Below are 25,842 nucleotides of genomic sequence, written 5' to 3'. Positions count from 1 at the left end.
AGGTGAAGACACATCAGGAGTACAACTTGCAGTTCTTGTCTCCTGACTTGACAAATGAATTTGCTGGGTTTGGAGGTGTTGCAGAGGAGGTTCACCAGTTGATTCTAGAAATGAGGGGGTTAGCCTATGAGGAGAGATTGCTGGAATTTAGATGAGGAGATCTTGCAGAAAGGTATAAAATTATGAAAGGCATAGATAAGACTAAGGTGGGAAAGTTATTACCATATGACCATTACAGCACAGAAAGAGGCCAGTTTGGCCCTTCATGTCCATGGCGAACACCTCCCATGTAGTCCCATTGACCCACACCCAGACCATAACTTCCCTTACCTCTCTCCATATACCTATCCATCTTTTCCTTAAATATTAAAATTGAGCCCACATCTACCACTTTGGCTGAAAGCTCATTCCACATTGCCTCAGAGGTGGCTCTGAGTGAAGAAATTCTCCCTCATGTTTCCCCTATACTTTTCCCCCTTCGATCTCAATCCATGTCCTCTTGTTTGAATCTCCCCCACTGTCATGAAAAAAGCCTGTCCACATCGACTCTGTCCTCCCTCATAATTTTAAAGACTTCTGTCAAATCACCCCTCAATCTGCTATACTTCAGGGAATAACTTCTCTCTGCAACTCAAACCCTGAAACCCAGTTAACATTCTTGTAAATTGTCTCTGCACTCTTATATTCCAAATTTGGCCTCACCAATGCCTTGTACAACTTCAACATGACACCCCAACTCCTGTATTCAACACTCTGATTTATGAAGGCCAACATACCAAATGCCTTCTTCACCACCTTATCTACATGTGATTCAACTTTTCAGGAATTATGTCCCAGAACTCCCAAATCTCTTTGTTCCACTGCACTCCCCACTTGTCGACCATTTCATGTGTTTGACCTTTGCTGATTAATCCGACCAAAATGTAGATCCTTACATTTATCAGTACTAAACTCCATCTGCCATCTTTCAGCCCCGTCCTATATCCCACTGCAAGCTTTAATAACCTCACTGTCCACAACATCACCAATCTTCGTATCATCTGCATACTTACTAATCCAATTTACCACCCCATCATCCAGATCATTAATATATATGACAAACAACAATCTGAGGCATTTCACTAGTCTCCAGCCTCCAATTCAACAAACAATTTCCCATCACTACTGTCTGGCATCTCCCATCCAACCATTGTTGAATCCATTTTACTACTTCATCATTAATATCTAATGAATGAACCTTCCTCACTAACCTCTTATGCCGAACCTTATCAAAGGCCTTACTAAAGTCCAAACCGACAACTTCCACCACCTTCCCTTCATCCCTTTTTAGTAAGGTGAGAGATAATAGACTATAGGAAGTAAAGCTAGTATGAATGAAATAAGGAATACTGGACTGGACTAGAGGAAGTTAAGTAAGTGCTGAGTAGGGATGAATTCCGATAAGAGTGTGAGGAAGGGTTACGCAAGTATAATAATATAAGGGTCTTATAGTGATAGAAAGAATTAGCAAGTTCTGCATATAGAATTAGTAAGTCCTGGGGGTTGAGATGTGTGAGTAAGGGCAAAGGCAGATTCATGAATAAGGACAATGACATGCTGGGACCCAGACAGGATACCCCATGGTCTTTCAAGTTTACAGAAACTGCACTTAAGCAGACAGAATTACCAAATCCCAAACCAATCCAGGAGGCAGAAGAATGTTAGGGGGGAAGGGTACCTCTTCTTTCTTTCTTTGGCTTGGCTTCGCAAACGAAGATTAGTGGAGGGGTAATGTCCACGTCAGCTGCAGGCTCGTTTGTGGCTGACAAGTCCGATGCGGGACAGGCAGACACGGTTGCAGTGGTTGCAAGGGAAAATTGGTTAGTTGGGGTTGGGTGTTGGGTTTTTCCTCCTTTGTCTTTTGTCAGTGAGGTGGGCTCTACACTGAGGGTACCTCTACACTGAAATGAACTGTATAAAAGTTGGGTGAGCCCCAGTATCTGTGTGTATTCCCAGGCAAGGGGAAGCACCCAACTTTGCACTGTTGTACAATAAAAGTTCTTTGTTCTCAATTTTTGTCTCGAGCGAAATCTGTGAAGGTACTTCTGTTTCTCACAGTAACCTCCTTGAAAAATTCTTTTTGATTTGTTAAACATGATCTACCACACACAAAACCATGTTGACTACTCCTAATCATCTCTATCTATCCAAATAATTGTATATACATCTCCAAGAACACTCTCCATTAATTTACCCACCACCGATGTCACACTCACATAATTACCAGGTTTACTTTTAGACCCTTATTTAAAACAGTGGAACAACATGAGCTACCCTCCAGTCCTCCGGCACTTCCCCCATGGCCAGTGACATTTTAAATATTTCTGTCAGTGTCCCTACTATTTGTACACTAACCTCCCTCAGGGTCCAAGGGTCCCAGAGATTTATCCATCTTTATTCTCGTTAAAATAGCCAGTACGACCTCCTTATTAATCTGTATTATCTGTGACCTCACTACCAGATTTCCTTACTTCACCTGCCTCAATATTCCTTAGTGAATACTAAAAATCATTTAAAATGTCTCCTCATCTCTTCTGATTCCTCACATTCCCGACTCCTCTGATCCTCACTATTCTTTTACTTTTAATGTAGCTGTAGAAACCCTTTGGATTTATTTTCACCTTTTTTTATTTGCATTCCTTCTATTCCTCAAGCACCTCATCTATTCCCTCTTTCTCCAAACCAAGTTCCCAATATCCCTTGAAAACCAAGGCTCCTTATATTTTCTAATCTTTTCTTTAATCCTCACTGGGACAGACCAACCCTATACCATCAATATTTCCCCTTTGAATATCCTCCATTTATCTGTTACACCCTTCTCAGAAAATCTTTTCACATCCCCTCAAAATTAGCCTTGTTCCAATCAAGAATCTCAATCTTCGTCCGGCCCCATTCTTCTCCACAATTAACCTAAAACTAATAGTATGATCACTGACTATGATCAAAGTCCCCAACATAATCCTCTGTCCCCTGATCTATCTCGTTCCTAATAGGAGATCCAATCCTGCCCCCTCTCTAGTCGGTTCTTCTACATATTGATTTAGAAAACTTTTCTGAACACATTTGACATCCAGTCCTTTTACAGTATGGGCATCCCAGTAAATGTGTGGAAAGTTAAAATCTATAATCAATACATTATGTTTACTACACATATATGGTATCTCCTTACAAATTTGCTCCTCTAATTCTCTCTGTCCATTAGGGGTCTATAAGGGGTCTATAATACAGTCCCATTAGTGTTTTCATGCCTTTCCCATTCCTCACTTCCACCCAAATATCCTCACTGGACGAGCCCTCCAATCTATCCCACCGTGGCACCACTGTAATGTTTTCTCTCACAAGCAATGCAATTCCTCCACCTTTTATTCTCCCTGTTCCATCACACCTAAAGCAATGGAATCCTGGAACATTTAGCTGCCAATCAAGCCCCTCCTGCAACCAAGTTTCACTGATGGCTACAATATCATTTCCATATGTCAATCCATGCTCTAAGTTCATCCACCTTTCTTACAATGCTCCTTGCATTGAAATATATACACTTGAGAGAATGTCTCGCCAGGATATTGGCTCCCCCTCCAGTTCAGGTGCAGATTGTCCTTTTTGTTGAAGTCAGACCTTCCCCAGAGGAGTTCCCAATGATCCACAAATCTGAACCCCCTGCACCACTCTTCAGCCACATGTTCATCCATCACATCTTCCTGTTCCTTCCCTCTCTAGTGCATGGCACAGGCAGAAATCCTGACATTACCACCCTTGAGGTCCTGCTTTTTAACTTCTTCCTTTACTCCCCATTTTCTTCCTTGAGGACATCATCCCCACTTCTATCTAGGTCATTGGTTCCCACATGGACCACAACATCTGGTTGCTAACCCTCCCTCTCCAGAATGCTGTGTACTTGATCAGAGACATCCCTGACCCTGGCAGCTGAGAGGCAACATTACATCTGGGATCCTCGATCTCATCCAGGAAACCTCCTATCCACTTGTCTAACTAACAAGTCTCCAATTACTATTGCTCTCCTCCCTCTTCCCTTCTGAGCCAGGGGACCAGCCTCTGCACCAGAGACATTACCACCTCAACTTGTCCCTTGTAAGTTTCCACCAAAGATATCCAAATGGTGTTTCTGTTGATGGGAACAGCCACAGGGAACTCTGCACTGTCTGCATCTTCCAGCTGCCTGCCTCCTGAATTATAGGGGTGACTGCTTCCATGGCACTTCGGTCTGCCACTACCTCTGCCTCCCTCAAGAACCATATTTCATCCAACTCCAGCTCCCTAACTCAGGTTGTAAGGAGATGCAGTTGGATGCACCTTTTACAGGTATAGTTGTCTGGGACAACTGCACTGTCCCAGATTCTCACATCCCACAACCAGAGCAATCCACTGCCCTAGCTGACTCCATTATCTAAATTTAATTAAATGTTTTAAACTATCTCACCTGGCCTTACCTCTCTGGTAGCAAGCTCTTTCTCAGCCTCTGCTCACCAAAACCTCAAGCTCCACTCTATCACTGGTCCTTTAGCTACCCCTCATTTTATTGAACCCTGCCGATTAACTCAATTACCAAAGTAATCATCACTCAGCACAATTCAAAACTTAGCTTAACTCTTTGACCTCCATGCCCTTTTTAAACTGTTCTCCAAGCACTTGTTACTCACCAAACACTCAGCATCTCCAAGTCCGACCTCTGACTGTAAATGACAGTGCATCCCATTGGTAGGGGAAACTAGAAGTAGGGACATAGGCTCAATATTCAGGATAGTAGATTTTGAATGGAGATGAGAGGATCTGGTTTTCCCAGAGGGTGGTTAATCAATGGAATTCTCTGTCCATTGAAGCAGTGGAGGTGACCTCAGTACATATATTTAAGATGGGGTTGGATCAATGTTTACATGCAGTTAATGTCCTAAAATCCAGACTCTTTGGGGATCAGGTCAGTCCTGATTTTTGGATGTTCCCAATTCTCAGGCAGTACTTGTAAAACTCAAATTTAAGGAGAATAAACAGGTACATTTTAATAGACAGTTTTCATCTCAAATACAAAATACAAAAAGCATCAATATTTTGTCTTGCATTTCCACGACTTCTGCATGGTCACTTGTTGCCGCTGTGCTTGTGTGGCACTTATGCATGCACGCACACAGAAGCTGATTATTTTTGAGAGGTCCGGATTCTTGAATGGTCCGGATTTCAGCTAAGAGTTTCTTGGAATTAAGTCTGCATTTTTGGACTTTTACTGGACTAGTGAAATTAAGGGTTGAATGGAGGAGGAAGCTTGATGGGCAGCTACATTTGCTCTTGTTTCTTACATTCTCATGCTTCTCTCTCCACAGACACTTTCCTGAGCTACTGAAGATTTCCAGCAGTTTCTGTCTTTATTTGGGATTTCCTGCATCTGCAGTGTTTTCTTTCCTATTTCTGTAACTGGAGCCTGAACTGAATGGGGTTGGCCTGTACTTGCTGGAGTTGAGAAGGATGAAAGGTGATCTGATCGGATTCTCTTGTGGTTTGAAGATGGATGTGGAGAGATGGAGAAGGCAATGATTGCATCAAATGAGCTGGTCCTTGCTCTCTGCCATTCCCTTGTGGGTCTGTGACCTGACGTGGGCCTGACTGTTTATCCACTGTGGACCTTGGTGCCTTTTCTTCCAGCCTGGTGGGCAGTGAACAGTGAGTATCTGTCAGAATCATATTCAGGTTTATTGTCTTGAGCAGGTGTCACGAAATTTGTTATGTGGAGCAGTATTGTGCATTGCAGGTGTAAAATTCCTATAAATTAGGGTTCTGTAAATACAGTACAAGAACCAAAGAACCATAGAATATGCTGCACACAAAATAGGGTGTTCAGCCCATCCAGTCTGTGCCAAACTATAATCAGCCCAGTTTCACTGACCTGTACCCAGTCCATATCCCTCCATTCCACTCCCATCCACACACATGTCCAAATTTTTCTTAAATATTGAAATAAGCCCACACTCATCACTTCAGCTGGCAGCTCATTCTGAACTCCCACTATTCTCTGTGTGAACAAGTTCCCCTTAATGTCCCCCTAAACTTCTCCCTTTTCACCCCTAACCCATGTTCTCTGGTTTGTATCTCACCTCAGTGGAAAAAGAATACTTGCATTTACTCTGTCTGTACCTTTCATAATTTTGTATACCTCAATCAAATCTCCCCTCATTCCTCATAGCTCCAGGGAATAGTCCCAACCTGTTTAACCTTCCCTTATAACATCGATATTCCCAGATCCCTGTCTACCTCATTTACCATGAATGTCCTAACTTGGTTTGTCATTTCAAAAGGCAACACCTCACACTTGTCTGCATTAAATTCCATCTGCCATTTTTCAGCCCATTTTTCAAGCTGGTCCAATTCCTTCTGCAAACCTTGAAAACCTTAGTTGCTGCCCACAACATCTTTAATCTTAGTGTCACCTGCAAACTTGCTGATCCAATTTACCACATTATCATCCAGATCACTGATAGAGATGACAAATAACAATGGTCCCAGCACCAATTCCCCACTATTCAGGAAGCAATCATCCACTACCACTCTCTGCCTTCTCCCATATTGTCAATGTCAAACACAGTTTACTGCCTAACCATGAATACCGAGCATCTGAAACCTCATGACTGACTTTGTCAAAGGCGTTACTAAAGTCCATGTAGACAACATCCACAGTCTTCAACATTCTTGGTAACCTCCTCAAAACACTCTATAAGATTGGTTAAACAGAACCTACCATGCACAAAGCCATGTGGACTATCCCTAATCAGTCTCTGGCCATCCACATACCCATATATCTGATCTCTTAGAACACATTACAGTAATTTACCTTCTACTAATGTCAGGCTCATCCGCCTATAATTTCCAGGTAAATTTCTATGCTAATGTCCCTCAAGCTGCAAGGGAATATCTTCTTGTCAGGCCTTGGGGATTTATCCACCTTCATTAGGTTTTAAGAACCCAAGCACCTCCTCCTCTTTAATCTGTGTTGGTTCCATAAGTTCACTGCTTGTTTTCCCTCTATCACAAGTCTCTGTGCCAGATTCGTGAGTAAATAGTAAATACTGATGCAATAAAAACCATTCAAGATCTCCCCATCTTTGTGGCTTCATGCATTGCTGACCACTCTGATCTTCAAAGGGACCAATTTTGTCCCTAACTACACTTTTGTTCTTAATATTCCTGTAGAAACCCTTAGGATTTTCCTTCACATTGTCACCAAAGCAACCTCGTGTTCTTTTAGCCCTCCTGATTTCCCTCTTGTTTTGCCTCCATTTTATACTCCACAAGTACCTCATTTGCTCCTTGTTGCATATTCCTTAGATATGTCTCTCATCATCTTAACCAGTTGTCCAATATCCCTTGAAAACCAAGGTTCCCTTCACCTTTAATCCTGTCAGGAACATACAAACTCTGTTCTTCAAAATATCGCCTTTGAAGACCTTCCACTTACTGAATACATCTTTGTCAGAAAGGAAGTTAACCCAATCCACACTTTCTAGATCCTTTCTCATTTCCTCAAAATTAGCCTTTCTCCATTTTAAAATCTCAACCCATGGACTACTTAAAAATAAATATTCAGTGCAAAAGAGAGAAAAGGTGAGGTACTGTCTTCAGGTTCATTGTCCGTTCAGAAATCTGATGGCGGAGGGGAAGAAGCTGTTTTTGTACCATTAGGTGTGTGTCTTCAGACTCCTGACCCTCTTTCCTGATTGTAGCAGAGAGAAAAGGGAATGGGCTGGAGGATCCATGATGATCGCGGCTGCCATCTTGAGATGCCACCTCTTTAAGATGGCCCACGTGGGGCGTGGCAAGATGGCGTAGAGTCTAGACGTGCAATCTCGACCTCTCTGGCCAGACTTTTAAATACCTGTTTTTTTAATCCTTTGTTTCCAAGTTTAAACTTTTTAAATTTTAATTTAAAGTATTAAGGAATTATTATGGCCACTAATGGTAAAAAAACTAAATCTCAAGTCCAAAAGAATAAACATTTTCGAAGTGTTGAGATCTGGGGCCTAGACGGCTTGAAACAGCCCCAGGCTTAATTTCTTCATTGCCTAAATCCCAAAAACCGCCTGTGGAGGCTGAAAAGGAAATGCATCAGGCAGCATTACAATCTGAAGAAATCGGTTTTTTTTTGCGAATTGATGAGAAAACAACAAGATGCGGGGGAAGACCAGCGGCGACTCCCTGAAGAAGTCGGGATGCCGTCGCTGGGAGTCCAGACCCGCAGTAAAACTTTTAAAATTCCTTCTGTTGAATTGCAGCAGGAACCATGTCAGAGAGAGCAGAGCTGAGATTTACCGAATCACAGTGTATTCAAATGAATACAGTTATTCAAGCTGTTATAAAACCTGGAATGGATTTGTTGACATCTCAAATGAATGAAATGGTTCAAATGAATGCTGGTATAAATTCAGAATTAAATATGGTTAAGACACGTGTGGATGCATCTTATGAAGTATTTAAAAATTTTCAGACTGCTTTTTTGGACTGTGAACAACAGAAAAAGTGTTGAAGGTGGAAAAATCAGTCATAGAATTAGGAGATCGTGAGAAGGAGCTAGAAAGAAAAATAGATTATTTGGAAAATCAAAGCAGAAGGAATAATGTAAAAATTATTGTTTTGCCAGAAGGTATAGAAGGACAAGATCCTCTTCATTTTTTTAAAGACTGGATTCTGCAAATATTAGGGCAAGAATTTTTCTCTGGGGGATTGGCACTGGAAAGAGCCCATCGAGCTTTAAGAATACTCTCAGCTGGTCAACCCCCGAGACCGGTAATAATTCGATGTCTGAGTTATTTGGATAGAGAAGCAATACTTCGACTTGCAGTACAAAATGTGAGAAAACGACAAACCCCATTATTGATTCAGTCTTTTTTAATCCTGATCTGAGTCAAGATGTCATTCAATGTCGACGTCGATTTAATCCAGTTAAAGAAGTCTTGTGGCGTAAAGGTTATAAGTACTTTTCGTTACCCTGCAGTGTTGAAGGTCTTTTATGGAGACTATCAATTTCAGTTTTTTGAAACTGATTGTGAAGCAATGATTTTTGCTGACTCATTGCCAGATATAAAAGGACAAAGACGTAGCTCACCATTATCTCCTAAAGAAAAGTCTGGTGGTTCTGGAAATGGAGGAAATGGCAGAAATGGGAAAAATGGGAATGGAAAGAGTCCACCTCCTTCCAAAATGGGATCTTTGAGATTGGAGTCTTTTGGATGAAAAGAAGAATTTTCTTATTTATTTTTTCTTTTGTTATTATGATACTTGGATGTTACTGATTGTTTGGGTGGGGAGGGGGAGATCTGCACTAAGTTCTTTACTAGTCATCAGCCACTGGTGGGTGATCCACACCCAATTTTTGTTTAGGGGATTACTACCTTTTGGTAGTTTTTTTTTGGGGGGGATGTTTTTTAAATTGCTTTTTTATTTTCATTTTTTTCTTAGTTTTTAATTTGTGATTTTTTTTAATTGGAGGGCCTATATACGTTGTTTTGAGTTTTTATATAAAGATATTATTGGTATTTAGTAATAATAGTAGATATGTCGAAGTGAGGTTTGCTACTTTTAATGTTCAAGGATTAAATAGTCCAATTAAGCGTAAGCGAGTATTGGTGTATATTAAGAAAATGAAAATTGATATTGCCTTTTTAAACATTTAATGAAGTTATGGATAAAGAAAAATAAAATGATAGGCTCTCGGGGTAAATTATTGGCTTTGACTCCACTGTATAATGATCAACTTATTTCTTTTTATATCAATTGTATTTGATACCTGAAAAATAAAAAAAAAAATGGTTTTAATGAATCAGATTTGTGTTTTAGATGTAGTGATACGGTTGGAACTTTTTTTCATGCTGTTTGGTCATGTATACATATACAATCTTTTTGGAATAAAATTCAATTGTTTTTAGAATATCTGTTTAAGATTAAAATAGTTTTAGATCCAACAGTATTTTTATTGGGTAGTTTGTAACCTCTGAAAGGTTTGGGATTAGATAAGTTTCAGCTTGCTTTTGTATATTTAGCTTTATCCGTAGCAAAAAGATGTATTGCTAGTAACGTGGAAAGATACAAATATGATTGATATTAATAGATGGCATAATGAGATGAAATATTGTTTAATAATGGAAAAAAATTACGTATGTTTCACATGATAATTATAATTTTTTAATTAATGTGGCTGTTATACTCGGAATATTTACATTTCAATTTATATTGATTAGATTTTAATATGTATATTTAACTTATTTTAAAATATTCTTTCTTTTTTCTTTTTTAATGGCTCTCCTTCGGAGAGTTGGCTCGGGGGGGGATTTTCTTTTCTTTATTTCTCTTTTTTACATATAAAAAAAGTTCATGTTCATGTTTAAATGCTGTACATGTCATATATTATTTGTTTTTTGAACAAATAAATAAAGTTTTTTTTAAAAAATCTTCACGATGTCCAGACCTGGCGAACCATTGACATGGTTGGATCCACATGATGGATCCAGGATAGATCTTCAGAGATATTGACAGCCAGGAATTTGAAGTTCTCTTACGCTCTCCAATGCTGACACGTCAATGAGGACTGGTTTGTGTTCTGCCTTCCACTTCCTGAGGTCAACCATCATTCCTTAGTTTTGCAAACATTGAGTGCAAGGTTGTTGATGAGACACCACTCAACCAGCTGATCGATCTCACTCCTGCTTCACTCCCCCGGCCCTTGCCTCAGATTTAGCATTCCCGCGTTCAGACCCCTCCTTGGCTCTCGCCTCCTCATTCTCTCTGTAACCTCCCCCAGACCTGTAATCCTCTAAAATCTCTCCTCCCCCAACTGTGACTCTACCTTGCATCCCTGCATCTTTTCAGAATGAAGCCTGTGACCCGTGGTGTGCCGCAGGGATTGGTACTGGGTCCTCTCTTGCTTGTCAAATATATTAATGATTTCCATGAGAATGTAGGTGGCAGGATCAGTGAGTTTGCAGAGGACACCACAGTAGGTGGTCAAGTGGACAGTGAAGAAGCTTGTCTCAGGTTACAACAGGAGAGAGATCAACTGAGAAAGTGGACAAAGGAATGGCAGATGGAATTTAACTCGGACTAATGCGATGTGATGCATTTTGGGAAGTGAAACCAGGGCAGGAGTGTTGTGGAGCAGAGAGACCTTGGGGTACAAGTACACAGTTCCCTGACAGTGATGACACAGGTAGACAGGGTGGAGAAGGTGGATACATGCTTGCCTTCATCAGCCGAGGCAATTTGTGCAGAAGTTGGGAAGGGATGTTCCATTTGGCCAAGGTGCTGGTTAGTCCAAACCTGGAATGTGACGTGCAGTTATGGTGTCATGCTGCAGGAACGATGTGATTAAACTGGGCCGTGTGCAGGAAAGATTCACAAGATGGTGCCAGGATTGGAGGGTCTCAGTTACAAGGAGAAATTGGATTGGCTGTTTCCAGGTTTCCCTCAAGTGAAGGAGGCTGAGGATTGACATGAGAGGGGGACAGAACCATAAATCAGACATCATGGTTTCCCATGTTAGGAGTGTGTAAAACTGGAGGGAATGGGCTGAAGGTGAGAGGGAGGAGGTTTAAAGGGGATCTGAGATGTAAATGTTTCACACACAGTAGTTGGTGTCTAGAATGAGCTGCCAGAGGAGGTGGTGGAGGCAGGAACAGTCACAAAATTTCAGAGGCATCTGGACTGGTTGAGCCATAGAACAAAACAGCACAGAAACAGGCCCCTTCAGCCCTTATAGTCTGTACAGAAACTTTTTTTTGCCTAGTCCCTCTGACCTGCACTCAGTCCATAGCCTTCCACACCTCTCCAATCCATGTACCTCATAAGGTCTTTGCATGGCAGTTGAAAACAGAACAGGCATGTAGGACAATAAATGCTATTCGATATCAGTCAAAAATTACTAATAAACCTCAGGAAATGAATGATGAGTTTTGTAGGTGTTATGAGAAGTTGTATACATCTGAGGTAGGGCAGGATGAGGTAGCTATTGATGATTTTTTATCTGGTTTAACTTTGCCTACTTTAATTGATAGGGATGTAAAGGATTTAGATACTGGTATTCTTTGGCTTGGCTTCGCGGATGAAGATTTATGGAGGGGGTAAATGTCCACGTCAGCTGCAGGCTCGTTTGTGGCTGACAAGTCTGATGCGGGACAGGCAGACACGGTTGCAGCGGTTGCAGGGGAAAATTGGTTGGTTGGGGTTGGGTGTTGGGTTTTTCCTCCTTTGTCTTTTGTCAGTGAGGTGGTATTACTGTTAGTGAATTAACAGAGGCACTTTGAAATATGCCAAGTGGTAAATCCCCTGGCGATGATGGGTTTACTTCTGAATTTTTATAAGGTGTTTCAAAATTTGTAAGTTCCTTTGTTGATGGATGTTTTAGACCAGTCAACTAAAGTTGGTTCCTTACTGGACTCTTTTTCTAAAGCAATTATTACCGTGATTCCTAAGAAGAATAGGGATCCCTTGAATGTGGGATCATATAGACCTATTTCTTTGTTAAATGTGGATTATTAGTAGCCAAGGTTCTGGCTAATGCTTACCCGATTTAGTTCATGAGGGTCAGGCAGGTTCTATTAAGAACCGTTATTCAGCAGACAACATGGTAAAATTGATTTCTTTGATCAATACTTCATGGCAGCAACCCGACCTACCAATGGTAATCTCTTTGGATGCTGAAAAGGCCTTTTATTGAGTTGAGTGGGGCTTTTTGTTTAAGGTTCTGGAAAAGTTTAAATGTGGGCCTCTTTTTATTGGTTTGGTTAAGGCTTTATATAAAAGTCCTACTGCGAGAGTGGTGATGAATGGACAGATATCTTCACCTTTTACATTAACTAGATCAACGAGACAGGGTTGTCCTTTGTCACCAGCTCTGTTTGCATTAGTTATTGAACCTTTGGTGCAGATGATTAAGCAAGATGATGTGATAACAGGTATTAAGGTGAATTCTAATGAATGTAAGATAAATTTGTTTACAGATGACGTGTTGATAGATTTAACTCATCCTTTACGATCTTTGGAGACCTTACATGAACATTTGCAATAGTATGGAGTGTTATCTGGTTATAAGGTAAATTGGAAGAAGAGTGAAATTATGCCTTTGGTGGAGATGGATTATTTGTCATATAGACATATTGTGAAGTTTAGGCAATCTGATCGTATTAAATATTTGGGTATTATTGATAATAATTATGATCATTTATTTATGTTGAATTATTTACCATTATTGACTAGATTTAAAGATGATTTGATTAGGTGGAAGGACTTATAATGTTAATAGGATGGGTGAATTGTATTAAGATGAATATTTTTCCTTAAATTCAATGTTTGTTTCAATCCATTCCATGTAAGAGACCTTTTAAATTTTTTAAGGATATTAACTCCTTGATAAGAAAATTTTTGTGGAAAGACAAAATGGCAAGAGTTTCATTACAAAAATTAACATGGAAATATGCATTGGGTGGTCTGCAACTACCTAACATTCAGCACTATTATGAATCAGCTCAAAATTTATAAATAGAATGTTTCAAGTGGATACTCCTTTGGTTTGGGCCACTATTGAATGATCTCACATTGGTGAAAAGAGGATGGATCAATTTATTTATCAATGGAATTCTCAGTTATTACATAGCTACAATTTACCGACATTGAAGCATCTACTTGAGTTATAGATAAATAAGAATGAACAGTTAGGTACGGAAGGTAAAGTCTGGCACTTCAATTTCAAAATAAACTTTTACGATTTATGATTAATAATCAATTATTGAAGTTATGGGAACAGAAAGGAGTGAAATTGGTAGAAGATTGTTATGAGGCAGGACATTTTATTTCTTTTCAAAGAATGACAGAGAAATATGATGTACCTTTGAGTACTCTACTTATTATCAAGCTAAAGCTTTATTGTTAGATAATTTTGAGCGTAACTTGTGTCTTTCTAGAAGATCTAAATTTGAGAGTTTATTTATTGATGGTGCTGGGAAGGGTTTCATATCAAATATGTATAATTTATTGCAGGTTAAAACCCCCAAGCCAGATGTTGATAAGACTAGAGTGAAATGGGAGAAAGATTTGGGGATAATTATCCCTCCCCGGAAGAGTGGACATCGATATGTGAAGATAGTATGACTAAGATTGTGAATGTGCGGTATAGATTGGTTCATTATAATTTTATTATTCATCAGTTATATTTAACTCCAGAGAAATTAAAGAAATGTAAATATGTCACTTCAGATTTATGTTTTAGATGTCACAAGGAAGTTGGAACCTCCTTACATACAGTTTGGTTATGTGAGATGGTTAAACTCTTTTGGAATAAAATTAAATAATTTTTGGAAGTTATGTTTAAATTTAAAATTCCATTTGACCCTATGATATTTTTATTGGGTTATATTAAATCATTGTGTTTAGAGTTGAAATTAGATAAATTTCAAATTGCCTTTTTGAGGTTGGCTTTAGCAGTAGCTAGGAAATGTCTTTCAGTTACATGGAAGAATAAAATTCAATTGAATATTCAACGATGGCATGCGGAGATGAGGTCATGTATTCCTTTAGAGAAGATAACATATAACTTACGAAATAATTATCCTTTATTTTGTCAAAGTTTGAAGCCCATATATGGATGGATTGGATGGGTACTAATTGTTAAAATATTTTCCTATATATGGGTGGTGTGGTTCCAAACCACAACACATATCTAAATGTTTTGTTTTAATTATTCTCCTCCATCTTTTTTTTTTGGGACTAGTATGGGGTGGGGTGGGTGGGATGGGAGGGGGTTTTTATGGGATAAAATATGTATTACATTGTACTTTATATGTATTATCTATTATTGATTATAAATAAAGTTTTCAAAAAAATGAGGAGGAAAATGATCAGTACAGTAATGGAGGGGAGATGATGGAAATAAATCATAGAGTTGACTGTAAAGATAGGGACAAACAGAGAGAAAGATGTGGGAAATCTCTGAAATGCATTTACTTTAATATTGTAAGGAAGGTGGACGAGTTGAGGGTATGGATCGACACTTGGCAGTATGACATGGTGGTGATTAGTGAAACATGGTTACAGGAGGGTTTTGACTGGCAGCTAAATATTTTGGGATTTCACTGCTTTAGGTGTGATAGAATTGGAGGGGAAAATATTACAGCAGTGCTGATGCGAGAGAGATTGGAGGGCTTGTCAAGGGAGGCGATATGGGTGGAACTAAGAAATGGGGAAGGAGAAGTTACACATAGGGGTGTATTATAGACCACCTAGTGGGGAGCGAGAAATAGAGGGGTAAATTTGGAAGGAAATAGCAGAGATTTGTAATAAGCACAGGGTTGTGTTAGTGGGGCATTTTAATTTTCCTAATATTGATTGGGCAACACATTCTATGAAAGGAATGGATGGATTAGAATTTGTAAAATGTGTGCAGGATAGTTTTTTGCAGCAATACATTGAGGTACCCACTAGGGAAGGGCAGTGTTGGATCTACTGTTGGGGAATGAGATAGGGCAGGTGACTGAGAGGTGTGTTAGGGAACACTTCAGATCAAGTGATCATGGTACCGTTAGTTTCAATATAATTATGGAAAGGGATAGGTCTGGTCCGACGATTAAAGTTTTTGAGTAAGGGAAAGCCAGATTTGATGAAATGAGAAGGGATTTACAAGGAATGGTTTGGGCTGATTTGTTTTATGGGAAGGAGGTGGAGGAGAATTGGAGGGCATTTAAAGGTGAGATTTTGAGGGTGCAGAATCTTTATGTTCCTGTTAAAACAAAAGGCAGGGCCAAAAGTTCGAGAGAACCGTGGTTTTCAAGGGAGATTAGAAATTTGGTTTGAGTAAAAATGGAGGCCAACATTAAATATAAGAAACAAGGTATAAACGAGATGATTGGAAAATACATGGATTGTCAAAAGAATCTTAAGAGAGAAATTAGGAAAGTTAAAAGAAGGTACAAGGTGGCTATAGTGAACAGAGTGAAAGTAAATCTGAAGAGTTTTTACAAATATGTGAATAGCAAAAGGAGAATGAAGGATAGAATTGGTCCACTAGAGAATCAGAACGGAAGACTGTGTACGTTGCCAAATGAGATGGGGGAGATATTGAACAAGTTCTTTTCTTCGGTATTCACGAGGGAGAAGGATATGGAATTGTGCGGGGTAAAGGAAGCAAAAGGGGTAATTGTGGAAAATGTAGGGATCAGAAACTTTTGAGGCATATAAAGGTGGATATGTGTCTGGATCCCCATGAGATTTTCCCCAGGACCTTGAGGGAAGTCGGGGAAGAAATAGCAGAGGCTCTGACAGTCATTTTTCAAAAGTCATTAGAGGGGGACATAGTGCCGGAGGATTGGCATATCGCACATGGAGTTCCTCTATTTAAAAAGGGTTCAAGGAGTAAGCCTAACAATTATAGGCCTGTAAGTTTGACATCGGTGGTCAGTAAGATAATGGAAAGTATTATATGAGAATCTGCCACTCCAGGGATGTAATGAGTATCTAGAGTGGCAGGGTCTGATCAGGGACATGCAACATGGGTTTGTGCAGGAAGGTCACGTTTGACAAATCTTGTTAAATTTTTTGAGGAGGTGACTGGGAAGGTTGATGAGGGTAGAGCAGTAGATGTGGTCTATATGTATCTCAGTAAGGCCTTCAATAAGGTTCCACATAGAAGGTTGGTGAGGAAGGTTCAGGCACTAGGGATTAATTTTGAGATAGTCAAATGGGTTCAACAGGGGCTAGAAGGTAGATGCCAGAGAGTCATAGTAGATAACTGTCTGTCAGGATGGAGGCCAGTGACGACTGGTGTGCCTCAGGAATCGGTATTGGGTCCCTGATTTGGATGATGGAGTGGTAAATTGGGTTAGTTAATATGCAGATGATGAGTGGAATTGTGGATAATGAAGAAGGTTTTCAGGGATTGCAGAAGGATTTGGACGCTTAGAAGAGTGGGCTGAGAGATGGCAGATGGAGTTTAATGGTGAAAGGTGTGAAGTGCTTCATTTTGGAAGGAATAATCAAAACAGGACATACGTAGTAAATGGGAGGGCATTGGGGAATGCAGTAGAGCAGAAAGATCTAGGAATAACGGTTCATCGTTTTTTGAAGGTGGAATCTCGTGGATCGGGTGGTAAAGAAAGCTTTTGGTATGCTGGCCTTTATAAATCAAAGCATAGGATATAGGAGTTGGGAAGTGATGTTGAGACTATTGAAGGCATTGGTGAGGCCAAATTTAGATTACTGTGTGCAGTTCTGGTCCCCAAATTATAGGAAGGACATCAACAAGTAGAGATTTACGAAAATGTTACCTGGATTACAGTATCTAGAGTACAAAGAAAGATTGAGTAGACAGAGTCTTTATTCATTGGAGTGTAGAAGGTTGAGGGGGGATTTGATAGAGGTAATTTAAAATTATGAGAGGGATGGATAGAGTAGATATGAATAAGCTCTTTCCCTTGACAGAAAGAGAGATTGAAACAAGAGGTCACAAGTTAAGGGGGAAAAGTTCAGAAATAACATGAGGGGAAACATCTTCACTCAGAGAGTGATGGCTGAGTGGAATGACCTTTCTGGAAGAGGTGGTTGCAGTAAAGTCAATTTTATCATTTAAGGAAAGGTTGTGTAGGTATACGGATGAGAGGGGATTGAGCAAAATGCAGGTAGGTGGGACGAGAGGAGTTCACTTAGGTCAGCACGGACTAGAGGGGCCGAAATGGCCTGTTTCTGTATTGTAATTGTTATATGGTTAATTGGGTATAAATTTGGAAGCACGTATTTGTGGACCGAAAGAGCCTGTTACCCTGCTGTTTGTCTAAATAAAAGTAGGGATGTAATGAGGCTTTATGAAGCATTGGTGAGAGCACAGCTTTGGGCTCCATATCAAAGGAAGGGTGTGTTGGCATTGGAGAGGTCCCAGAGGGGGTTTAAATAGATGATCCCTGGAGTGGCAGATTCTCATATAAGGAGAATAAGAAGACTTTGGTATTGTACTCGCCGGGGTTTAGATGAATGAGGGCGGGCTCTCATTGAAATCCATGGAATACTGAAAGGCCTGTAGTTGACATGGAGAGGATGTTTCCCCTGGTGCGGCTGTGGGGCAGAGGGGGGGGGGGAGGGGGGAGAAGGCAGGAGAATGGAGTTGAAAAGGATAGTAAATCAGCCATGATGGAATGGCAGGGCCATTCGATGGGCCGAATGTTCTCATCCAATTATGATCTTCTTGTGTTACAGTCAGCAACAGACATCGCGTCCATCAACTTCGCAGCATCGGGAGAGGCTTCCTCACCTGGATTTTAAATCATTCCCTGTGTGTCAGAGGCAACCCCAACTCCTAGCACTCGGCCATCACTCTCCTCACCTGCATTTTCAAGGCGAAGTTTGCTCGCCACCCACGAAGCATCTGATGAATGGAAGCTTCTCTCACCACAATGCCCTGCACTTGCCAAAGGGCTCAACGGCCTCCATACTGAACAACGTGCATGCTCCTTCTGGGGAAGTTGGCAATGCATCCCGGGTAAGGCGCTTGTCAAGGACTAAAGGCGATTCAGTGTTGGGAGCAGAGCGTAGCATCGAGTCCTGGAACGGAGGGCTTCCATGGTTCTGGGTTTTGCAACACCCAATTAAAAGACACTTTGCTCATGGTCCTGGCCTTAGTTCCAGCCTTGGTGTTGATTTAACCCACTGCCCCCCTCTCTGGGAGCCTCTATCAAGCTGAACACGTGCTGTGTGCCCCAGGGCAGGACTGCATTGATTTAATCTTTTGTCACACCCTCTTGTCCCCACAGCAATGAACCCGTTTCAGTGCTCCGTCTGCGGGAAGAACTTTAATGGGTCAAATGAGTTAACGAAACATCGGCGGGTCCACACCAAGGAGAGGCCCTTCACCTGCTCCATGTGTGGAAAGGGCTTCACCCAGGCCTCCCACCTGCTGACCCACCACCGGGTCCACACCAGGGAGAGGCCATTTGTCTGCTGTGAGTGTGGAAAGGGCTTTACCCAGACCTCCCACCTGCTGACCCACCAACGGGTCCACTCCGGTGAGAGGCCATTCACCTGCCCCGAGTGCGGGAAGGGCTTCACCCAGGCCTCCCACCTGTTGACCCACCAGCGGGTCCACACCAGGGAAAGGCCGTTCACCTGCTCCGAGTGCGGAAAGGGGTTTGCCCAGTCTTCCAACTTGAGGAAGCACCAGCAGGTCCACACTGGGGAGAGGCCGTTCACCTGCCCCGAGTGTGGCAAGGGCTTCAGCGAGCGATCAAACTTGACCACCCACCAGAAGATTCACAACAGTGACAGGCCATTTGTCTGCCCCGAGTGTGGGAAGGGCTTCACTCTGTCCTCCCACCTGCTGAGACACCAGCGGTTCCACACTGGGGAGAGGCCCTTCACCTGCCCTGAGTGCGGAAAGGGCTTTGCCCAGTCCTCCCATCTGCTGTCTCACCAGCGGGTCCACACTGGAGAGAGGCCATTCATTTGCCCCGAGTGTGGGAAGGGCTTCACTCAAGCCTCCCACCTGCTGACCCACCAGCGGGTCCACACCAGAGAGAGGCCATTCACCTGCTCTGAGTGCGGGAAGGGATTTGCCCAATCCTCCAACCTGCTGAGACACCAGCGGCTCCACACCGGGGAGAGGCCTTTCACCTGCCTTGAGTGTGGGAAGGGCTTCACCCAGTTGTCCATCCTGAGGACCCACCTGCAGCGTCACACCGGGGAGGGGCTGTTCACCTGCTCCGAGTGCGGGAAGGGCTTCACCCAGTCCTCCCACCTGCTGATCCACCAGCGGGTCCACTCTGGGGAGAGACCATTCACCTGTTCTGAGTGCGGGAAGGGGTTCACCCAGTCAAACAGCCTGGTGCGACACCAGCGAGTTCACACATAAAGTTTGCAGAGTGTGGAATATTTAAACATCACTCACTCCAAAACCAGGATGGACTGGAGTCTGTGGTCATTGAGGCAACAAATCAAAACAGGTTTTGGTTTTGTTGTCAATTTCTAGTATGTTTTCAGGTTCAAGTTTATTGGGTTGGGAGGATTCAGTTTCTAAGAATGAATATATGGGTTGGCACAACATCGAGGGCCGAAAGGCCTGCACCATGCTGTAGAGTTCTATGTACAAAGGTGCATCGAGAAAGTTTTGAAGCAGCCCAGTTAGACATCCCGAACATAGTCCAGAAAATAGATCACGGTGCAGGAGTGCAGTTACAGGGACAGATCAGTTGGGACAAGGCAAAAGCAGCTTTATTTTACAAGTGTGAGGATCATTCAAGAGTTTGATAACAGGGAGATAATAGGGAGATAATAGGGGAGAGGAACTGTCTGTGAATCTGGTGGTGTGTGATCTCTTCTCCTTGGGGGCGGGAGGGTAAAGGGAGTGGGTCTGGGGAGAGGGACTCTGTTAATATGTTGGTTGCTTTTCCAAGGCAGCGGGAAGGGAAGGGGGAGTGGATTCTCTCTGTCAATGTTAGTGTTTGTGATTAGCAGGGTTGAAGGCTCTCGCCCCCATGAAACCCGTGCTGCCCAATTACCTGACCAATCACAGGGGGAACGAACACACTCCTTTCAGGCAGGATTGGATTCGAACCTGGGTCGTTGGTGCTTTAATACATTTTGTTACTATGCCACCCAATGACAGGAACTGAGTCATATCCTGGATCTGGACCAAATAAAGCAGATGTGTTTGAAACTGTGTCTCACCCCCTTATATCTCTGTAACACACTCAATGTTAAGAACAAAGACAAGGCAATTCAGTCCAGCTGGGGCCACACTGGGAGCATCCTGCTATCTCCCCTCCTGTCAGGGTTTCTGCTCCATACCAGACCCCAACCACCTCACCCTGCTGGAATACTCTCCGCTTTCTTCCTCCTCTTTGTGCTCACTGAGTTTCCGCTTCTAGATAGCTGCACTGTTCACCTCAAGATAAGAAACAGGAGCAGAAGTTGGCCGTCCGGCTCCTCGAACCTGCTCTCTTATTCAATAAGATCATGGCTGTGGGCTCAGCTCCACTTACCCACTCGTTCCCTTCAGTCTCTAATTCCCCAATCCATTAAAACCTACCCATTCCCGTCTTACATATTTTCATCAAGGCAACCTCCACTGCTTAATTGGGCAGAGAATTCCACAGATTCTCAGTGAGAAGCCAATTTACGGTTCCACCCAGATGGCGAGACACAATCAAGCATCAAGTGAAGGGGAACCAACGTTTTGGGCCTCAGATGCTGCGTGACCTGCTGAGTTTCTCCAGGAAGTTTGTGTATTGTACTCAAACCCCCACGTCTGCAGATGTTCTTGGTTGACTCCAAACAGATGGTGTCAATATTGGCCTCCAATTTTCAGTAACAACCCCTTCTGGTCTCTCTTTTTACCCACCCCTCTGACTTCCTTTCTCCAGCTCCCTCCCTGTTACGAATATCAAATTTTATAACAACAATTTTAGCACGGAAACAGGCCATCATGGCTCTTCTTGTCTGTGCTGAAAGGCTTATTGTCTCCTAGTCCCACTGACCTGCTCTCTGCCCATAACCCTCCATATCTTTTATATCCACATACCTATCCAAATTTTTCTTCAAAGATAATATTGCTCATTCCACACAGACGCCACTCTCTGAGTAAAGAAACCTCCCCTTGTGATGCACCTAAACTTTTTCCCCCAACTCTCAGCTCATGTCCTCTTGTTTGGATCTCCCCTACCCTCAATGGGAAAATCTACCACATCTACTCTATTTGTCCTCCTCAACATTTTCAAGACCCCTATCAAATCCCCCCTTGGCCTTCCACACTCCAAGGAATAAAGACCTAACTTGTTTAACCTTTCTCTGTAACTTAGGTGCTGAAACCCAGGTATCATCTGGTGAATCTTCACTCTATTTTGTTCACATCCTTCTTATAATTTGGTGACCAGAACTGAACACAATATTCCAAATTTGGCCTCACCAGTACAATTTTAACATGACCTCCTAAATCTTATAGTCTAGGATCTGATTTTTAAAGGCCAGCATTCCAAAGGCCTTCTTCACTACCCTATCCACCTGAAATTCTATCTTCAGGGAACTGTGGACCATTATTCCTTGATCTCTCTTTAACATCCTCCCATTCACCATGTATGTCCTATTTTGATTAGTACTCCCAAAATGTAGCACCTCACACTTCTCAGCATTAAATTCCATTGGCCAACTTTCAACCCACACTTCTAACTTGCCCAAATATCTCTGCAAGATTTGAAAATCTTCCTCACGATCCAGAACACCACCTATCTTAGTATCATCTGCATATGTACAAATCCAATTCACTACCCCATCGCATACATCATTGATAAATATTACAAATAGCAATGCATCCATTTCCGATCCTTGAGGCTCACCACGAGTCACTGGCCTGCAACCTTACAAACAGTTCTCCACCACCCCTCTCTGGCACCTCCCATCCATCCACTTTTGAATCCATTTTACTTCTTCCATAACAAAAGGAACAGTAATGGAAAATTCAGCAGACAATGGTAAATTCAAAATAATACTTTTTATTAAACTATTAATAACATAACATTTCGTACTTAACTCTAAATTTAATGCCACTGCGCAAATGTAAAATGTTTGTACAGTGTGTAGGTGTGTGTGTGGCTAAATCCCAACCATTACAGGTTAGGTATAATTTTGAAAAATCCATTTTATATTTCAGAATCAAACATCATATGTTGAACTTGAAAATTTTTAAATTGCAGCTCAAAAGTTATTATGAAGCATCATGTCTTCAGACCTCTTTAAACTCATGAATTTCTTGATGAGCTGTTTTTCAGAGAGTTATTTCTTCATCCAAGTGATTTCATAAACCCCCTTATCTTGCCTAAGAGTTACAGAGTCAATTTTCCATGATGATTTCTTTCTTAACCAAGAGTGATCTTTTTTCATGGGAGGTTGCCCTCTTTTAGAGGCAGTTGTTGTGGCTATTTCTTTTAAAATACCACTTTTGGTGTTCTTCCTTTTATACAGGAGAACACAGACAGCCTTCCATCTCTTAAGAAATTTTCTCAGGATGGCCAAGTCTTCTTCATCTGATGCAAGAGTGTCTGATTTCGATAATATTTTCTATACAGATCTTTTATGTCACATGCTATGACTTCATAACATTTTTGAAGTTCTTCTGAACCTTTTAACATCTTCATGCTAAAAAGCATAATTTCTCAAGTAAACAGTCCATTGTTCTTTTCTCAAGAAACAAAAAAATATTTTCATCTCTCTGCTTCAGATGCAACCAGCAGACTTTCTGACTTTCCAAATGGTTTCTGTATGTAATTGTGTTTAAAATGCAAATATCTCTTGATAATGAGGCCAGCTGCTATCTTCAAAGAATCTCTCCCTGTATATAAAACACAGATGTGTTCTCTTTGTGCCCCTGAAACCAAACCCACAAAATAACCATATAAATATGAAATATAGTTTATCATTAAACTAAAGATTAATCTTGACACACTCCCCCATTCCTTTCCCTTACCAGGGAGCATCTCTTTCAGCCCTATGACCCCTACCCCATCACCTCTCTATTCCTTACACCTGTATCCACTTGCTGATCTTTGCTCCTCTACCCCCCCACCCCAAGTTATTTGCATATTTACTTGCTTGTTGGCATAATTAATAAGGGCTGAAACCCAGAACATACTGCCTATCGCTTTCCATGGACGTGATGTGAGTGACTGAGATCCTCCAGCCCTTCTTGCCTTTCCCGATATTTTTGCATAATTAAGAAGGACTCAGGCCTGGAACGTAAACTGCCTATTGCTTTCCATGGACGTGATGTGAGTGACTGAGATCCTCCAGCCCTTCTTGCCTTTTCCGATATTTTTGTATAATTAAGAAGGACTCAGGCCTGGAATGTAAACTGCCTATTGCTTTCCATGGACGTGATGTGAGTGACTGAGATCCTCAGCCCTTCTCTGCCTTTCCTGATATTTTTGCATAATTAGGAAGGACTCAGGCCTGGAACGTAAACTGCCTATTGCTTTCCATGGACGTGATGTGAGTGACTGAGATCCTCCAGCCCTTCTCTGCCTTTCCTGATATTTTTGCATAATTAAGAAGGACTCAGGCCTGGAACGTAAACTGCCTATTGCTTTCCATGGACGTGATGTGAGTGACTGAGATCCTCCAGCCCTTCTCTGCCTTTCCTGATATTTTTGCATAATTAAGAAGGACTCAGGCCTGGAATGTAAACTGCCTATCGCTTTCCATGGACGTGATGTGAGTGACTGAGATCCTCCAGCACCTTCTCTGCCTTTCTTGATATTTTTGCATAATTAAGGACTCAGGCCTGGAACGTAAACTGCCTATCGCTTTCCATGGACGTGATGTGAGTGACTGAGATCCTCCAGCCCTTCTCTGCCTTTCCTGATATTTTTGCATAATTAAGAAGGACTCAGGCCTGGAACGTAAACTGCCTATTGCTTTCCATGGACGTGATGTGAGTGACTGAGATCCTCCAGCCCTTCTCTGCCTTTCCTGATATTTTTGCATAATTAAGAAGGACTCAGGCCTGGAATGTAAACTGCCTATCGCTTTCCATGGACGTGATGTGAGTGACTGAGATCCTCCAGCACCTTCTCTGCCTTTCTTGATATTTTTGCATAATTAAGGACTCAGGCCTGGAACGTAAACTGCCTATCGCTTTCCATGGACATGATGTGAGTGGCTGAGATCCTCCAGCCCTTCTCTGCCTTGACCTTGTTATTCCTGTTTTCTATCTACTCCCCTGTATCTGGAGCTTCTGTTCCCAGTTCTGGGATCTGCTGACAGTGGAAACAAGCTCCCTGCTTCTATCTTGTCTATTCCTGCCATGTGTTAAAAGTCACCGACTATGATTTGTCATGTGTTGAGGTGGTTTTCTCTCAGTCGGAGCTGATATGTATGATCTCATATTCATTTTCTCTTTTAATTAATTTTATTTATGATTATAGGTTTTCTTTACAAGTACCTTTCAGCTGCAATGGTACATTTCTATCCGGTCCAAACTGCTCATCATCACTCACCTTCAATAATGACCATCCTGACCTACCAACTTTTCTCTGCTCCACATTCCAGTTTCTGCAGCTGATCAACGGTTAACCTAGGGATCCACAGGAGAGATTTTGTCACAGGTTCAGACTTATCAGAGAGGAGGTGGGACTTCCAGGAGGGTGACCACTCTTTCCATTCCAGCAATGGTGGCCCTTGGGGGTCTGGGTTGTTTGATGGGTGGGAGGGCATAAACATAGGAGGACATTGAAGTTTGATACACAAAAGTGCAGGAGAAACTCAGCAGGTCACACAGCAAAGGGAATAACTAACAAATCAAAGGTCTGAGCCCTGCATCAAGGTGTGTGGAGACAGCAGGCCCTTGTGGGTGGAGCACAGGCCAACAGAATCAGAATTTAAGGTGAATATATCATGAAATTCATTGCTTTGTGGCAGCATTACGCTGCAAATATTGCAATAACATTTAAAAATAAATAGTGCAAAAGCTAGAAAGTGGGGCAGTGTCTGTGATTCATTTTCCATTCAGAAATTTAATGAAGTTGTTCCCTCAAGTTGGTTCTCTTCAGGCTCCTGTAGCTCCTTCCTGATGGTGGGAGGGTGGGGAGGGTTCTTGAGGATTGAGGCTGCTTTGTTAAGACCCCACCTCCTGTAGATGTCTGTGATGGAGTGGAAACAGATGCCCACGATGGTGCTGGCTGAGTTCACAACTATCTAGTCTGTACCCATCCTGTGCATTGGCAGCTCCGTACCAAAGTGATGCAACCAGTCAGAATGTTTTCTATGGTACACCTGTAGAAATCTGCATGTTTT

General features: G+C 41.9%; 1 protein-coding gene across 12 annotated transcripts in view; it reads left to right on the top strand.

Moving 5' to 3' along the window:
• LOC138756910 (zinc finger protein 623-like) overlaps positions 1 to 25,527 on the top strand; it is a 93,440-nt gene extending 67,913 nt beyond the window's left edge. For 7 of the 12 annotated variants that reach the window (XM_069923309.1, XM_069923304.1, XM_069923308.1 and 4 more), the window contains 3 exons: positions 5,373 to 5,709; positions 14,065 to 14,189; positions 18,265 to 25,527. In XM_069923309.1, the coding sequence (XP_069779410.1) occupies positions 18,821 to 19,912 (1,092 nt within the window). In that variant the 5' untranslated portion in view covers positions 5,373 to 5,709; positions 14,065 to 14,189; positions 18,265 to 18,820 and the 3' untranslated portion in view covers positions 19,913 to 25,527. Of the gene's footprint in view, positions 1 to 5,372; positions 5,710 to 9,115; positions 10,408 to 14,064; positions 14,190 to 18,264 lie in introns of those variants that run through there. The other 5 variants (XR_011353234.1, XM_069923311.1, XM_069923312.1 and 2 more) reach the window with 5 other exon arrangements.
• Positions 25,528 to 25,842: the final 315 nt, after the last annotated feature.

This window comes from Narcine bancroftii, chromosome 3 (genome assembly GCF_036971445.1).
Source record: "Narcine bancroftii isolate sNarBan1 chromosome 3, sNarBan1.hap1, whole genome shotgun sequence".
Taxonomy (NCBI): Eukaryota; Metazoa; Chordata; class Chondrichthyes; order Torpediniformes; family Narcinidae; genus Narcine; species Narcine bancroftii.
The sequence above is the reverse complement of the archived record's forward strand: the minus strand, read 5'-3'. Positions and strand labels throughout refer to the sequence as shown.